Below are 19,149 nucleotides of genomic sequence, written 5' to 3'. Positions count from 1 at the left end.
TGTTTTGAGGAGGTTATAACTGAGGAAAACTCACAAAATTTGACCGGCCTGCTTATCTGAGGCGGTTCTTTGATCTAGAATTAAAAATTCAAATACATGTGTTTTCACAGCTCTATAGCGCCACCTATATTTTAAATGAATATTTGACATTTTTGGCAGAATAGAAAACTCTTGAAAATTGGCACACTCAATGAGACCTCAAAATTACTTTCACCGGTTTCTCGGTTTGGCCCGGTACGATTTGCGCTGGTGTGCGAGGGCCCTACGTCCCCCTGTGACAGGGGGACAACTCGTATTATTATTGTTATTGTTATTATTATTATTGTTATTATTATTAATAATAATAACAATAATAATAATAATAATAATAATAATAATAATATTATATACGCATAGCGTATAATTTCCCATGTTTTAAGTTTTATTATTCTAAGATAAATGCTTTCATTTAAATGCTTTAAATGAGTTGCCTACCAAAAAGACACACGTCACACACTCAGCTTGTTTTCTTATGCTCTTGGAAATCTAAAACGGCTTATAAGCCAGTCATCATCATGGGCCAAAAAAACATAATGGTCACGGAAAATGCGCGCTCAATGAATTCGGCCATTAGCAGTATTTTCCAGTAATGCCAACGCTGCATCTCCAACAACTCCAGCGCAAACCTGATCTAGGCTAAGTGGAAACACGTTAAACGATTATTTCTGTAAGACAATGAAACTGTCTGATTAATTTACTTTATTTTACCCAATAATGCTTACTTCAATGTGTGCATAAAGGATATCTTAATAGTTGTAATTTCAATGCATCGCCTCTAAGTGTCGCCAAATGACAAAAACACAATACATACGCACAAAAAAAAGGCGTACGCCCAAAACAAAACTTCCGTGGGGGAACGCACTTTCACACGTTCAAGTCAAATTTAGTACATCAGACCGTGAGCGTGAAATATGGCGTACGCAATGTTTTTGTGCGTACGCACCTTTAGTACATGAGGCCCCTGGTCTTCAACCAACCAAAACGGGCACATGTCACCTGCTGCTCATTGAGCTCCACTGGCTACCAGTTGAAGCTCGCATCAAATTCAAAACTCTTACAATCGCCTACAAGGTGATGACAGAACAGCTCCTTCCTACCTGCACTGGTAGGCTTACGCTACCTCCCGGCCGCTGCGCTCCTCCAGTGAACGTCGCCTCGCTTTACCAAACAAACATTCACACAAAGCAATCCAGACTGTTCTTATACAGAGCTCCCCAATGGTGGAACAAACTACCTTCCACTACCAGATCAGGAGAATCTCTCACTATCTTTAATAAACTTCTGAAGACAGAGCTCTTCAAAGAGCACTTACTCTCTTAACACCTCTAACACACTAACTACTTCTAACCTCATTTCCTTCTTCCCCTCCTTCACTTCTCTATCCCTTTATTTCCCTTTGACCTCCTTTAAGCCCTATTTAAAAATGTTTTACCTTTAACTTCTATTACTTTTGTACTTCACTACTGTAAATCGCTTTGGACAAAAGCGTCTGCCAAATGTTTGTAATGTAATGTAATGTAATTTATATTTCAGGAGAGGGAGGAGATCCAGTGTGAGAAAGAGGAGAGAGAGAGACAGCTCGAATGAGAGGGAAAGGGCGAGCATAGAGAGGGAGATTTTAGCACAGAGGTGGTGTGTCAACAATTCAAATGATCACCGCGAAAATGCTCACTGTGTTTCTGTACTTAGTTGTACCGAGACATTTTGCGCCATTGTGCGTTTTTGGTATTAAGTTTCAATACCCAGGGCTCGTTTAACCTCGTCACCTTTAAAGACTATTACCTGTTTAAAGACAGCAAGACGATGATTCTGGAATGGCCCTGAAATTAAATCCCAGTGTGATTATCTTACATTGATTCTTTTAATTTACATTTAAATATGCGTTATTACAAGTTTTAGTGTTGCAAAGAAAAATGTGATTGATCACAGCAAATTGGGCAATTAATTAGTTTGTTGTTGATTAACAGTCCTAAATATTATAGAAAAATGTGGAATGTATATACAGTTATGAGGACAGAAATTAAATTGAGGACCTACAAAGAGGTTCTTGAGAAGAGAAAAAAACTTGATCAGTCTACGCTTTAGGTAACTTTAGGTAAACAAATGTTGATGCAGACTTTTTTCCTCTTGTGGATGGTGTCTCTTTTAAAAGGCTTTCCTCTGTATTAGCTGTAGATCCGGAGCAGAGCGTGCAGGAGCTGGTGTACGACCTGCGCTCTCAGTGTGATGCCATTCGTGTCACCAAGACTGTGCGACCCTACCGTGCTGTGGTCTGTCCGGTAAATGAGAACAGGGCTGCCCTGGTGGTCAGCGATGGTCGCATCATGCTGTGGGAATTAAAAGCTCATAACATCAAAGCACCAACCAACCTCAGGTAATTTATGTTCACTGATTGTGGGATTAACTTGAGTTTAATAACTGCACAGAACTGGCCTTAGTTCCTTTTGTAATTATGCTTTTAAACTGTAGAAATCCACTATAGGCAGTTACTCTCACAGTAATCACTTTTAAAGAGGAAACTGTGAAACATCTCTTCAGCGTAGCTTGAATTCTGTTTTTCTTTTTTGTTTACATGATTTTGGCTTTAAGTTAGTGAATGGCCTGAACTTTATCAAATAGAATTTTTTTCTTTTTTTCCAAGTGAAGGACTGTAATTTACGGGCTATTGACCGCACTTAAATGTAGGCTGCACCCACTCATTTCCAAAATAAGTACATATACAGGCCACACCTGACGATAAGCCACACTTTTAATTAAAAAGGCTATGTACACAAATAATCTTACATACTGCAAAGAGTGCTGCGACATGGCTAGTTTAAAAAAATACAGTAGCCTCCCAGGAAAAGTCCTGAGCGTACAGTTGTAATATTAGAGAAAAGTAGATTAATAACTTGGGCTGCCAGTTTAAGTGCTCAGAGGTAAAGGAGCATTTTCCACTCATGATCTGTTACAGGGCTGCTTTGATTAACATCAGTTAGTTACATTTATAACCTGCTGTTTATTAATGCTCTAATGTTTATGTTACTGCTAATGGTAGTCAAGCTTAAAGGATGCATCGACTTCTGCGTGAGTTGGTTTGTGGAGGTGTTCCGCTGCTTCACTTTTAGTTGTTATGATCCAAAAAATGTAAATACAATAAATTCCACCCAGTAGAGGAAATAACCCTTTTACTGATGCAGGATGAGTGTCTGTGTGTTATATAAATTCTGTGTGTTATCCTAAATATTAGGATGAAATATACTATGAAACATGATATGTGTGTCAAAGTTAATAAAGAAGGTGGAAACAGTACACTGTAAAATTGAGGGAAAAAAAACATACACATATATATATATATATATATATATATATATATATATATATATATATATATATATATATATATATATATATATACACACTGCTCAAAAAAATAAAGGGAACACTCAAATAACACATCCTAGATCTAAATGAATGAAATATTCTCATTGAATACTTTGTTCTGTACAAAGTTGAATGTGCTGACAACAAAATCACACAAAAATCATCAATGGAAATCAAATGTATTAACCAATGGAGGCCTGGATTTGGAGCCACACACAAAATTAAAGTGAAAAAACACACTACAGGCTGATCCAACTTTAATGTAATGTCCTTAAAACAAGTCAAAATGAGGCTCAGTATTGTGTGTGGCCTACACGTGCCTGTATGACCTCCCTACAACGCCTGGGCATGCTCCTGATGAGGTGGCGGATGGTCTCCTGAGGGATCTCCTCCCAGACCTGGACTAAAGCATCCACCAACTCCTGGACAGTCTGTGGTGCAACGTGACGTTGGTGGATGGAGCGAGACATGATGTCCCAGATGTGCTCAATCGGATTCAGGTCTGGGGAACGGGCGGGCCAGTCCATAGCTTCAATGCCTTCATCTTGCAGGAACTGCTGACACACTCCAGCCACATGAGGTCTAGCATTGTCCTGCATTAGGAGGAACCCAGGGCCAACCGCACCAGCATATGGTCTCACAGGGGGTCTGAGGATCTCATGTCTCCTGGTAGCGCCTCCAGCCTCTAGACACTACGCTGACAGACACAGCAAACCTTCTTGCCACAGCTCGCATTGATGTGCCATCCTGAAAGAGCTGCACTACCTGAGCCACTTGTGTGGGTTGTAGAGTCCGTCTCATGCTACCACGAGTGTGAAAGCACCACCAACATTCAAAACTGACCAAAACATCAGCCAGACAGCATAGGTTCTGAGAAGTGGTCTGTGGTCCCCACCTGCAGAACCACTCCTTTATTGAGTGTGTCTTGCTAATTGCCAATAATTTCCACCTGTTGTCTATTCCATTTGCACAACAGCAGGTGAAATTGATTGTCAATCAGTGTTGCTTCCTAAGTGGACAATTTAATTTCACAGAAGTTTGATTTACTTGGAGTTTTATTGTGTTATTTGAGTGTTCCCTTTATTTTTTTGAGCAGTGTATATATATATATGTATATATATATGTATATAATATATATATAATGACTTTACAGACCTTTAAATCTGTAACACTATATAAAATTCAGCTGATCTAAAATAATAATAATGCAATGTGGACAATTCATATTATAATTTTCATCAATCTGATTATTTATTCCATATTTTTTAGAATTGTGTTTTAGATGTGAACAAATGTAATAGTAAGATGTAGAACATTAATATCATGATATTACACTAAAAATAATAATCGAATCAATAGAATTATTTTGTTAGCCTAATAAACATTTGTGGGAGACTAAAAAAGGTTTTGTTAAATGAAGCCAGCCAGCGCACTCTGCCGTCCCTGGATGTGGGAGGCTCTGAGCCCCACTTGAAATGCACGATTCACAGTGATGTTGAGTAGTTGCATATACTTCGTTGCACTGACGAGCCCTGGATTAATCTCAAGTTTATCTCTTTTGAAAACAGTTTATTTGGGTGAGTAGAGCACGTTTAAAGCTTGTTAGCGCATAAAAAAAAAACATGTATTAGCCACACTATTATATATGCCGCAGTGTTCAAAGTGTGTGAAAAAAGTAGCGGCTTATAGCCCGGAAATTACAGTACACATCCCCAGGGACAAAATATATCTAAAATGTTGGAGCACAATTCTTATTTGCTAAATTTTATTTATTTGGTAAAAACATTTAACAGTAAACTGCGTATGTATCTGAAAAAATTAAGCCTACATTTTAGGAAGCTAAACACTAATTAATGTGTACATTTTTCTTTTTGTGTAACACATACTGACTCACTCTTTGCTTCTATTCTGTTTGTGTTAACCACAGTTCTGGCTTGTCCCCTCTCTACTCTCCCATTAATTTTTGTGGAACTCCTTTGAGTCGGAACCAGAAACGGATCCCAGACCTCTCCCTCAATACTATGATTGGTAAGACATTGTACTCCACATACACAATATTTGACCACAATTCTACGTTCAGGTACCTCAAGTAGCTACCTCTCTTTGCTGATGCAAACTCCCTTCTCACAGAGTTTGTGTAAAGCATCACTCTTTGTTAAACTCATGTCATTATTTAGAGCAAATAATAGTTTGAGTCCTAATCAATCTTTTTGCTCTCTCTGTGTTTTTTTTTTCCAGGTCATACCCTGATCTCAGGTGTGGATCCCCCATGGCCCACTGCTGGCCAACAGGAAGTGCAGTTAAAGTTCCTCCTGACTGGGTTGCTGTCCGGCCTGCCCTTGCCACCGTTCTCCCTACGAATGTGTCCTCCCCTGACCACTAAGAACATCAACCACTACCAGCCTCTACTGGCTGTGGGTGAGTACAGCGCATGTCACCTTCAAGTAAATGTGATGGCTTTTACCTGTTTTTTGCATTGTGTACTGACAAGGCTGACAAAAAAAATCATGTTTTGCACCATTTTTGCACATGTTGCTACATACTTCGTTCAAAACGTAAAATAGTTACAGAATAAAGTCTATAAGAATTTAGCTAGATATTTTAGGAAACAGGACGCCTCTTTAGGGTGTGGTGGGCTGCTAAATCTAGTTTTTAAATCAAAGCAATAAAATGTATTTATATAGTGTTTTTGCAACTGATATCACAGCGTTACAGAGCAGGACAGAGAATTAGACAAAACATTAATCATAGAACCCCAGTGAGCAACTGTATCTCAGAGCTGGAGAAAGAAACATTGGAAGGAACCAAGACTCACAGATCCATTCTCTTTTTATTAGATTACTTAAAAATTAATAAGAATCTTTATACATCCACATAGGCATAATATATTCAGATGAAAAGCCAGCAATGAAATTTGGAAAATTGCTAGTTATAACAGCCTAAGTAAAGGGCGAGAGCCAGAAGGTAACATAGACATGGAGGATCCCTGAAACACTGGCATCCACCCACTCCACCCTCCACAAACCTGAGTGACCGTGTGCAGTGGGAGAACAACAGCACCAGCATCTCAGTTTACCACAATTCCCTCTGTCCATGAACCCCTGAATCTGCAGCCTTATCTAAAGGGAAAAACATTAATCACCAAAAGCTAAACTAAACAAGTAAGTTTTCAGTCTAGACTTAAAGATTGAGACTTTGTCTGACTGTGCCATATTTAGTGATCTAGGATTAATCTAGATTTTCTCTCTCTGCAATTGAATGCATGTGCAGCGCATGCAACGTGTCCTCTGTCCTGATCTACTCATCACTGTAGTGCTAAGAATGACCCACCACCCAAATACTAGCTGCTCTGTTGTGGTTGTTTCTCCAGATTCTCTAAATCTTTTGATATTATAAACAGTAGTTTGTGGCATATCCAAAGTCTTCACAATCTTATATTACCATAATTTCTGGGCTTTTAAAACTGCGTCTTATGTTTTTTTTTTTTACATGCTAATGAGCTTCAAAAGTGCTTTACTCACCCAGAAAAGACAAGCATGTAGATTAACCTATACGCAGTATATGCAGCTACGTGAAATCAGCATGAAGGCCTGGATGAAGAGCAACTTTTTGCTTAAGTGTGCCAATGGATCTTGAAAGCATGGAGCATGTCAAAAATTTACTATTAGCAATGGATTCCGAAAGGCCTGACTGCTTCATGATAAAGAGGACAGCACAAGCTCAAATGAGAATTTGCCTGAAGAACAAAATGTGACACTGAGAGTATACCAGTGCACGCTAAAAATAAAAATAGTTGACTTCGACAATAAAGTTGTAATATTATGGGATCAAAGTCATAATATTATGAGAAAAAGTTGTAATTTTAGATAGAAAAAAAAGGCTAAGTACTGGGACTGTCAGTTTAAGAAGCGTGGAATGAAAGGAGCATTTTTCACTCAGGATCTGTTAGAGGGCTGCTTTGATCAGTTATTTACGTTTAAAATCTGCTGCTTGTTAATTGCTCTAGTGTTACAGTTAGATAATACAATGTGCAGAGTGTGGTAGTGTCGCTTCCGGTAGACTAGACTTCTGCTGCGAGACGGGTTGGCAAAGTGCGCGATGCTTCGCAAAGGTATTCCGCTGTTACTTATTGAGCTTTTATTTTCTTTATAAATGGTTTTAAAGAAATTACATTCAACAACACCCTTTTTACAATCCCATAAATTTATATTAGGCTTACAAATTTTGTGAAAAGGATAACTGTTTTTAGTGTAATATCATGATCTTAAATTTCTACATGTTACAATTACATTTGGTCACATCTAAAACACATTTGGAACAAATGATCAGATTGGTCAAAATTAAAATATAAACTGCCCACTTAAATAAACATCTTAAAATTTGTATTATTATTACAAGCAATTTGAATTGTATATATTGTTTTAAAGCACATTTAAAGCAGGTCTTACATAAGTTATTTATAGAACTGTCCCAAAAAAAATTTCTTTCATCAATTTTACATTGCACAGTTAAATTTAAGTCAATAAACACAATTCCATATTGTATCACGCATATCATGTTTATTTTCTTTATTCATGACTGAAATTGTTTGTATTTACGTTTCTTTGATCGCAATAACTAAAGTAAAGCAGTGCAGAAGCCGACACGCAGTATAGGCTAAGCTACTGGTAGTGACGGATTACAAAATCTAGACACTGTATTATGTAACAGTAACATTTGAGCATTAATAAACTAATGGTAATCACAGCAGCTTTGTAGCAGATCATGAGCAGAAAATGCACCTTTCCTTTTAATCTTCTTAATATAGCAGCCCAGTTGAGTGATTAAGTTACTTTTCCCTTTTAATATTACGACTGTATTCTTGTGACTTTTCCTGGGAGCCTACTGTATCTTTTAATAAACCAGCAGTGTTGCAGCACTGTTTGCGGCACGAAATGTTATTTGTATACACAGCCTTTTTAATTAAAAGTGAGGCTTATATTCGGGTGCCCTCAATAGCCCAGAAATTATGGTAAACTGTTTCTGACACTGTCAGTACATATTTTTGTATAGTTATTCAAGGAGACTTAATTGTCATTCGCATCACATGTGGTGCATAAGGGGGAGCGAAATTTTGATCCCACGGTCCAGTTTACACCCGAGAGCAGTTGTTAAAAAAGATAAATATAGATAACAAAATAAAAGAAGTCAATAAAAATAGAATAGAACAAAATAGATATCAAGATAAATACAAAAAAAAGGAAGAGTTATGGCTACGTCGTAAATAAGGGTCACCATCAGTATAATCCAAGTTTAAATAAAGATATAGATTAAGTCACTGGTAAGTAGACCAAATGATCTGCACATTGGTTGTGTGTCCAGAATGTTACCTAATAGAGAGATACTGGCTTTGTAACCTTATCATGGTGTTTCACAGTTTAGTTATAATTTCCTCTTTTTACACATTGATGATTTCTTATTAGTTTTTACTGCCCAAAGTAAAGCAGGTAACACGATTTTGAGGAAAGGCTGTTTCTGTTGTGCTGATTACAGAATTAATGTGATTTTTCCTTGCTTTCCTCTAGGTACAAGCAACGGCTCTGTGCTGGTGTATAACCTGACCAGTGGTCTTCTGCACAAAGAGCTGAGTGTCCATTCCTGTGAAGTCAGGTGAGGCATATGGTTTTTGTTTCCTGTGATGTTTTAAGAAAAATACTCAAGCCAGTATTTGTCGTTCTGTTATTTTACGTACAGCATTTAAGAACTGAAATCTCATTAACTGGAAATCTCTCCAGTTTATAAGGATTAAAATAAGGTTTAGACTTTTTTATTCAAGATACTTAACTTTCTAGTTGTGCAGCTCAGGAATGCACCAGCAGCCTTTGTCTCATTTCTTTTTAAGATTGAATAATTTATATGATTAGTCAATTGTTTGGAAACAAACAGCAATCATTCACTTGATATTAGGCCTCTCCTTATTAGAACAGTGCCTTTACATGCACACCCAACATCTTCAGCTTTTACTAGGAGAGGCCTACTTTATATTGAGTTCAGTTTCTTGATTTAAAGATTTCTGTGCTATGGAAAAAAAATAAGGTTAGTAATGGTAAGTTTGTTTATATGCAGTTACTACCTGTTTAAATTTTGTATAATGTAAACAGAATGTACAGTAATTTGCAAAGACTTAGAAAGGCATTTGAATATTATTAGTCTTCATTATTACTTAAGTATTATTGTTATTATTATTATTGAAGTAAAAGTGATAGATGGACTGAATTTAAGCTATTCAGAATGATCATACTTACAGTGATATAACTTTTATAATTAGTCAGATTCCTCTAATCTTGTCCCAAAAAAACAGCAGCTTGTACACTCTCTGCCACTAAGAGATGTTACTCATTACAGCAGTGTTAGCCTGTTTTGATGAAGGGTTTCTTTAAAATGACTCTCTGGTCTTGAGCTATATTAAAAGCTATATTATCTTTCTCTCTGAAGTCCTCACTCTGTCATGTTCCCTCCTTCATCTTCTTGCTGCTTGTCTTTAGCTGGGTTTTTTACTGTCTCTATGGGAATGATGGACATGTAGTCTACAAACACATAAAGCCTGACACAAACATACACTGAGTGGAAGAGGGTCTGGATCTTCTGGTCTTATTCCAGGGAGAGCTGCATTTCCATATCACTTTCATGATTTCAAAGTGGGCTAATTAATCATGTGACCATTTATCATCGCATTAAGTCTCAACACCAAAGCCTATGCTAGTGCTCTACTTTCTCCTCTCACTCAGAATTCTTCTGACCGGCATCCAGTTTACCCTCACCACTCATCTCCCTAGATCTTCCCTTCTGTTTTCTTTTAGTTTTATCTTCACTACTTGGTTTTGGCAAACCATAATGATCTTCTCACACTGGAGACTCGAGTCTGGAGTCTTAATAATCCATAACAAAGATAACATTAAAAACATTTTGGTGGAAAAGTCTGATGCACAGTGCATAAAGTATGTATACATTATGGGTCTGTTTAACATACAGTACCAGTCAAAATTTGGACACCTCTTTTCATTCAGTGTGTTTTATTTTTTATTATTATTATTTTATCTTATAAACAATCCAGAATGTTTTATACTTTATAGGTTCTTCTGAGTAGCACATTTATCTTTGAGGACAGATCTGCACACTCTTGTTATTTTAATCTCAATGTCCTCATGAGGAAGAGTCACCTGGAATAGTCTTTTTTTTTCAACATCTAGAAAAAGTTCCTGGAGGTGCTGAACAAAAGTTCCTGCTTTCCTTCACACTGTGAAGCTCCAGCTCATCCCAAATCACCTCTAATCACCATCTCAGTTGGGTTTAGGTCAGGAGATTATCAGGAGGAATTCCATTAAATCTATGTAATTCCATATGTGTCCCTTATTGTTTTTATGTCTTTAGTATTCATCTGCAATGTTGAAAATAAATTAAAGAAATAATATTTTTTTTTTGAAAAACGGTTACAGTAGACCATCTTTGAACATTTTGCATAATGCACAGTGCTTGCCTTGCTCAGTGAAAAGCAGTTTCTGGAAGTAAAAAAAGAAAATATACAGCGGTGTGAAAAAGTGTTTGCCCCCTTCCTAATTTCCTGATTTTTTGCATGTTTTTCACACTTAAATGTTTCTGAACATCAAACCAATTTAAATATTAGTCAAAGACAACACAGGTAAACACAAAATTTATTTTTAAATGAAGGTGTTTATTATTATGGGAGAAAAATTCCAAACCTACATGGCCCTGGGTGAAAAAGTGATTGCCCCCTAAACCTAATAGCTGGTCGGGTCACCCTTAGCAACAACAACTGCAACCAAGCGTTTGCGATAACTTGCAATGAGTCTTTTACAGCACTGTGGAGGAATTTTGGCCTTTTTTTAGGTCATGCCACAGCATCTCAATCTGATTCAGCTCAGGACTTTGACTAGGCCACAAAGTCTTCACTTTGTTTTTCTTCAGCCATTCAGAGGTGGACTTGCTGGTGTGTTTTGGATTATTGTCCTGCTGCAGAACCCAAGTTCGTTTCAGCTTGAGGTCACAAACAGATGGTCGGACATTCTCCTTTGGGATCTTTTGGTAGACAGCAGAATTCATAGTTCCAGTAATCACAGCAAGCCTTCCAGGCCCTGAAGCAGCAAAACAGCCCCAGACCATCACACTACCACCACCATGTTTTACTGTTGGTATAATGTTTTGAACAGGAATGAACACTGACCCTAAATGAGGCAAGTGAGGCCTGCAGGTCTTTGAATGATGTTGTGGGGTCTTTTGTGACCTCTTGGATGAGTCATCGTTGCGCTCTTGCGGTAATTTTGGGCGGTCGGCCACTCCTGGGAAGGTTCAAAACTGTTCCATGTCTTCGCCATTTGTGGACAGTGGATTTGTGCTTGTTTGCTGGATTCCCAATGCTTTGGAAAAAAAAACTTTCCAGACTGATAGACTTTGTAGGGGAGGAGACAACAGGCCTATGCCTTGTCCTCCTAATGCGTATTCCGTCTTTCCGGTACTTTAGATGAAACTTAGATGAGATACTAATTTAAACTAATCTGACTCCATTTTATAAATACCTCCTAGATCGAATTACCAGTTAACTATTATCAGTAGCACACTTACTGATAATTAGAATCTGTATAATAAAACCAGGTCTGGTTAAATAGTTCAGTGATAGGAGATATGAGCATAAAACCTAGGTTGAGATGTTCAGCGGTCCAAAACATAGTCTACACTAGCGGTTACAGAACATAACACTCAATCTTATCTGTTTCCCCTCAGAGGTTAAAATGTGGCATAGCCAACAAAACTACATAACATGTGAAAACAGCCCGGTACCTAGGTTGAGACAGTTACAGAACATAACACTCAAACTTCTTGTTCCCCTCAGCGGTTAAGAGCTTGGTATAGCACCCAGTAAAACTCACTATATAACTATGGAAGTCTAGAAACTCTTTGGCAGGGGGGTTGTTTGATCAATAAAATACTAAAAATATTTGAAATGAATTAAAAAAAATTAATATAAAAGGCTATCTATTAGTGCACAGAATAATATCACTTTCAGTTAGTTTCAGTTTCAAATAATTGAAACAGCTCCCCAAAACCTCAAACTATCCTTTATATTTGACAATATTTGATTAACTTTACAGGTCCTCACTCATCTTAATTTATTTAACTAAACTGAGTTGTTATATTATTTTTAGCCTCGCGCTATTTTCAGCTAAATTCAGCTCCGTGCTGCGAAAGAGAGAGTGAGAGAGAGAGCGCAGCGCGGCGCGGCGCATTTTGCCTGATTTCTCTTGATTAACTATCAATAAATATGTGAATTTAATACCTTTTAATACCATATATTTTACTTCACTTGATAGGACCTTATTTATTAAAACTTTTTTTGTTTTTTAATCGTATCACTGAAGCTAAACTGTTTGATCCAGCTGTTATATTATACTATGTTATATTAATACCATTTTATCCTTTTTCGTTTCTATGTTTTGAAATTCGTTAGATTATTTTTTGTCAACATTATGGGTTTATTTTTGTTTGTTATTTTCCTAATAAGAATAGAAATTACATAATTTATTTTCTTTTGTACATTTTTTAAGAGGCGACTAACAAAAGTAAGTCAATAGTTACTTTTACTGGTAACTAGTTACTTTTATAGTGGAGTAACTCAGTAACTTTTTTGGAGAAGTAACTAGTAACTATAACTAAAGTGCCCAACACTGGTTGAGTATGAGCAAGTTTCCCGACGCACAGGGAACAGGCTTATTCTATTCGCGTGAATAACATGAAATGTTTAAAATTAATACAGACATGTAGAAAAAAAAATGAAGAAAGCTATAACCTAGAAATAATAATAATATCTTAATAATAATAGAATAATAATAAATAATATAATAATATGCCAATTAGGCATATTTGTAGCAGTAGGGTATTTTAATTTTCATCCCAGACTGTAATTATATACCTGATTTGATAATTTTCTGTACAATCCCTACTAAAGTTTTAGGTGAAGGAGACCTTAAGAAGGTCAGTGCATGTTTCTGGAAAAACCAAAAAGTGGGCGTGGCATCGCAATGATTACCATCCATCGCGATGTTGGGTCATAAATGACCCTAGGGGAAATCACTTTTTCACATGTAGGTTTGGATTTTTTTTTCTCCCTTAATAATAAACACCTTCATTTAAAAACAGCATTTTGTGTTTATCTGTGTTGTCTTTGACTAATGTTTAAATTGGTTTGATGTTCCGAAACATTTGTGTGACTAACATGCAAAAAATCAAGAAGGGCACAAACACTTTTTCACACCACTGTGTATATATATATATACGTATATACGTATATATATATATATATATATATATATATATATATATATTTACATAAAGTATTAAACACCTTGTATATCTTGGAGAGGTACATTTACAACTGTTCACTTTCATTTTCTTATTAATACCATCATATATTTCTCTCTCCTCTCTTTTTTTCTTTGTTCTATTCTTTCACATTCTCGTACAGAGGAATTGAGTGGGTTAGTCTGACCAGCTTCCTGTCCTTTGCCACCTCTTCTCCGAACAACATGGGGCTAGTGAGAAATGAGCTCCAGCACGTGGACTTACGTACAGGTGACACACACATACATTTTTATATCTTCGCACACATCAGCAAAATATAAGCCATTCTTCTGTAACACTGTCATTCATGTCTCATGCCAGTTACATTCTTCCACTGAAAAATGGACATTTGGATTAAGATTTAGAGTAATTTCACTTGTTCGATAGAAGAAAGGATAAAACAAGCTTTAAATGGATTTATTGGAACCTATCATTTTTCAGTACAACTTTTAAAAATCAACACTGTGCAACCTGTGAACACAGTCTGATTAAACAAGAACTTAAATGTTTAATAAATACTCATCTCAATATTTCTCAAAAATATCAGTGATTCTCAATTACAATTTAGACTTTTAGTTCTTACATAACAGCAGTTTTTTGTAAACCAACAGCACCCTTTCAAGTGATTTGTAAGTTATTGTTTCCATTTAATTTCGTTTAATTTGTTTATACGCGAATAGTAAGCAGCCACTTTCAGCCTTTCATGTAGTATTTATGTTAAACATGATGCATATATTTCCTCCTTGCATTTCAGGTAATCAAATTGCAAAATATGTAAATCACTGCTAGGGCTGCATCGTCACTTAAGGCAATTAAATCAAACCGGTTATGTTGCAATGTTTTGATTCTTGACACAAGAAGTAGATACACAGTGCTGCCTCTGTGTCTGTGTAAGTGACAGGCTGCCGCTACCTAAGAAGCACGAGGGGTGGGGGAGTGTGAGGGGGGGGCAGAAGTAAACACAAGGTTACCGCATGTCCTCTATCCAAATGGTTTGGGCATGTGCTTGTAAACGCATGTGTCGAAAGCTGTGCACCTCAGTCCAGCATAGTTTTGCACAGATATTTCCAGTTACAGCTGAATTCATGCTTTTGATCCCCAAAAAACCCTCTTATTTACCTTTTAAAAAGCCATTTAAATGCTTGATTAAAGGGCCGATTACTTTTGTTTTTATGTTTTCTCGGGTTTTGAGTGCTTTTGATTGGTCCGGACAGTTCAACAATATTGTATATCTGGTGTGAATCGCTCTGTTGAGGTCATGCCACACATCATCTCCTCTGGGTCGAGGACTTTGACTGGGCCACTCCAGAATGTGTATTTTATTCTGTTGAAGCCATTCGGTAGTTGATTTACTTTTTGGGATTTTGGGTCGTTGTCCTGTTGCATCATCCATCTTGTGAATTCATTTTTTCGTTGATGTCCCTTCAGGCAGCAAAGCATGGCGTTGATTATCCTCGCCCCACTGCTCCAATTTGGTATTTTTAAGGTGCCCTATGTAAGCATACCCTCTTCCACATTGTTGTGCAAAGTTTGATACTCCGTTTGACTTTCACTATATGGGTTCTGGGTGCTCTTGGTTAGTGGAGGGCTCACTGCCAGAGCAAAATATAAATTGAAGCTGTTAGTAAACAGTGGATAAAATGGTGCTTGTTTCCTTATTGTTTTGTAAATTTGTAATATTTCAATCAATCAGTGACTGATGACATTTTGTTTAAGTCTTTTAATTAACGTTAATTAGCAAAATATTGATTTGTCCTTATTTTGAAATGCCTTCTTTTTCTCAGCCTGTGTATTAGAACTGTGTACATAAACAGACTCTGTTTAGATTATTGTTGTGATTTTTATCATGGCTTATTGTCAGGACCATGCAATGACATGGTAGGCTGTCCTACATGGACAAATTCCTGCAGTTTTATGTTTTTCTCTCTCTCTCTCTTCACACACAGGCAGGTGTTTTGCCTTTCGAGGTGAACGTGGGAATGATGAACCAGCAATTGAAATGATAAAAGTATCCCATCTCAAGTGAGCAAACGCACCTTGTATTCACATTCTGGCACAAAACGTTTAACACAAAAGGACTTTGTATGTTGATTGATAGATCTCAAGCAATTAATATTTATTATGAAACACAATCATATCATTGAAGCACAAAACAAATAAATGAAGAGCCAAATACCACCATACCTGGATATTCTTCTTTCTCTCTAAAACATTTAGAGAAATGTTAACACTAAAAAAAAAAAAAAAAAACTCTAATAAACAAAATTCTTGTCATTGGCATTAGCATTAAAAAATCTTGCATCCATTGAACTTGTGAGTTTTTGGAGAGTTTTAGAGACCAAAAACATGACTCCTCCCCCTCCTTGCTGACGTGACAGCCTTCTTGGGACATGGTGGCCATCCACCAACCACCCACTACTCCATCCATCTAGACCATTCAGGGTTGCACATCATTAAACAAGACTGTTTGGAAATTAGTCTTCTGGTTAGAGTCTTCTGCTCTTTTTAGGGATGGCTGAATAATAGGTTTATGCACCACAGCAAGGATCGTACAACTTAAGATTCGTGGGACTCCAGAGGCACCAGCAGCTTCAAATACCTGTTTGCTGGTTTGTAGTGGCATTTTAGCAGCTGCTCTCTTAATCCGAAGAACTTGCCTGGCAGAAACCTTCCTCATTTTGCCTTTATCTCTCTGCACAAACCCATCTGTGCTCTGAATCAGCCACAAATCTCTTCACAGTACGATGATCATGCTAAAGTTTTTTGTGAAATATCTAATGTTTTCATACCTTGTCCAAGGCATTGCACTTTTTCACTCTTTTCCGCAGCAGTGATATCCTTTTTCTTTCCCCTGTTGCTTGAAACCTGTGGCCTGCCTGCTTAATAATGCGGAACATTTTTCTTAAGTAGTTTTCCTTTAATTGGGCTCACCTGGCAAACCAATTATCACAGGTGTCTGAGATTGATTTCAGTGATCCAAAGAGCCCTGAGACACAACAACATTCCTGAGTTTAATTGAGAAACAAAACAATTTTTTTTATGACACTTCAATCAAATTTGCACAATAAAATGGAATGCATTGTAGAACAGAGTTAGAGTGTTGCAATGTAAAATTGCTTGTTAATTCTGGTCTTTGCAGGCAGTATCTGGTGGTGGTGTTTAGAGACAAACCTCTGGAACTATGGGACGTTCGCACGGGGACCTTGCTGCGTGAGATGGCTAAAAATTTTCCCACCGTTACTGCTTTGGTAAAGATTAGTTTGTGTGTGTGTTTGGGGAAAATGGAAATGAAAAAAAGTGTAGTGGCCTAGTACCTTCACTTGATCTGCACTGTGCTCACCACTCCTGGGCGTGTGGCGTTTGCTGGTTGGACACAAAAGTGGGCGGTGCTCTCAGTATATCTATTTAAAAGTGTGTATATATTTACACGCAAACGTTAAAATTTAAGTAATTACTTATATAATATAATATAATATATAATATAGTCTGCTGTGCCAGACTCCGTTCTCACACAGAGATAGGGGTGTGACGAGACACGATACTGGGTTCATGAGAACGAGACGAGACGAGATTTAAAAATAAAATTTTAAAGAAAACGTCAAAATATAAAAATGGCTTGAAAACTAGAGTTTTATTTGACATCATGTGACGCAAACTTAACAGACTGATTTCTCTCACATATATCGCTCACAAATATCGTCACGTCAATCTTATGAGATCTCGTGCCACGAGATCTCGTCACACCCCTACACAGAGATATTTACAGACTGCACATCCCACCGCAAACAATGTGTTTTAAAGTGCAGTGGTGAGTTCTGTGTTCAGTGTAAATTCAGCTTTGGTCCAGCTGTGTGTAATTTTGTCTCAGTATAAATACGCCTGTTCTGTGAAGGCCTTAGTGGTTTGTTAGAAAAACAATAGTGAACAAACAGCATCATGAAGACCAAGGAACTCACCAGACAAGCCAGAGATAAAGTTGTGGAGAAGTTTAAAGCAAGGTTAAATTATAAAATATATCCCAAGCTTTGAGCATCCCCAGGAACACTGTAAAATCATCATTTTTTCATCATCCACCATATTTATTGTGGCTATTTGGAGACAACAATCAAAAGTCTAAAGCCGCACTTCATTTTTTCATCATGCAGTTTCATAAAGAGGTGAGAGCTGCTGTCCAGCTGTTACTGCAGGGCCAACAACTCTGCTACTGAAGACAGCTATCAAATAAGCCCCACAATAATGTTAATAATACATGCCTTTCCACAGCTCCATGTTCCAGCTCATTTCCATTTAATTGCACCCTCTGGGTAAATATCTATAGCACCAGCTTCTAATGAGCAGGGCCCGTATCATGTTTGTGTGTTTGTGTGTGTGGCTGGGTGTATTTCCACACTTTTCCATTAATTAAGTTTTGGCAGTTGTATGGCAGTATTAGTGTTACAGGCCCTATAAATAATCTAGGGGCAAGAAAGGGTGTATAATGTAGTAAAGTTTGAAAAAGTGGGTTGGTGGAGGTGAGAACCATGAGGGTGTATAGAGAAAAACACTGATACAAAGTTCCTGTTTTAACATTAAGGGTAGAACAAAATATTCATATTGCAATACATCATAGGGTTTTTAAGGTTTTCAAATTTTAAGGTTTATGAGCTAGCTACGTCCATTGCCACAATGTTCTATAAGAAGCTGTGCATTGTTAGAAAAATGCGTGAGATAAGAGATAAAATAAAAAAAAAATGTATTTATCCCACAGCAGGGACACAGTTTGATTGTGCATATAAATAAACCGTGAATACTGTCTACTGAGAGAAGAGGCTGTTATACTGTCTGACAGTGCCAAAACTTTTGCCACAAATGTATGAGATAAATTCTAGATTTTTGGCCAAACTGACAAAGTATATAAACCTAAATGTAAGGTTTAGTTGTGATTTAGTTGTAAAATCATATTTTTGTCTGTACATTTGAAAGCATGCAGTTTTGTATGAAGGTAATTTTCTTTTTCTGTGTGCATAACAGGAATGGTCTCCATCTCACAACCTCAAAAGTCTGAAAAAGAAACAAATGGCAGCACGAGAAGCCATGGCCAGACAGACTACGCTCTCAGATGCTGAACAGAGCAGCATTGAGTCTTCTGTTATCAGGTCAGACCACATCCAGTCATCTCCAGGTCATCTTGGGTCAATTGTCTGTCTCACACTGTCTCACACACACACACACACACACACACACAGAATTGTTGTTAAAACAATTGTCTAAAAACATGGACTTTTGGGGAAAATGCTACAAGCTGGGCTCAGAAATACCTGATTGACAGGCCCATGGGACAACATAAATTTAATTCAATATTTATACCAGTGATGT

General features: G+C 37.2%; 1 protein-coding gene across 1 annotated transcript in view; it reads left to right on the top strand.

Annotated features, from left to right (window-relative positions):
• wdr11 (WD repeat domain 11) overlaps positions 1 to 19,149 on the top strand; it is a 105,375-nt gene that overhangs the window by 44,874 nt on the left and 41,352 nt on the right. Inside the window, exons 8-15 of the mRNA XM_049481546.1 lie at positions 2,209 to 2,413; positions 5,330 to 5,430; positions 5,641 to 5,820; positions 8,967 to 9,051; positions 13,919 to 14,025; positions 15,741 to 15,816; positions 16,934 to 17,042; positions 18,805 to 18,929. Of these exons, the coding sequence (XP_049337503.1) occupies positions 2,209 to 2,413; positions 5,330 to 5,430; positions 5,641 to 5,820; positions 8,967 to 9,051; positions 13,919 to 14,025; positions 15,741 to 15,816; positions 16,934 to 17,042; positions 18,805 to 18,929 (988 nt within the window). The remainder of the gene's footprint in view (positions 1 to 2,208; positions 2,414 to 5,329; positions 5,431 to 5,640; positions 5,821 to 8,966; positions 9,052 to 13,918; positions 14,026 to 15,740; positions 15,817 to 16,933; positions 17,043 to 18,804; positions 18,930 to 19,149) is intronic.

Source organism: Astyanax mexicanus, chromosome 7 (assembly GCF_023375975.1).
Source record: "Astyanax mexicanus isolate ESR-SI-001 chromosome 7, AstMex3_surface, whole genome shotgun sequence".
Taxonomy (NCBI): domain Eukaryota; kingdom Metazoa; phylum Chordata; class Actinopteri; order Characiformes; family Acestrorhamphidae; genus Astyanax; species Astyanax mexicanus.
The sequence above is the reverse complement of the archived record's forward strand: the minus strand, read 5'-3'. Positions and strand labels throughout refer to the sequence as shown.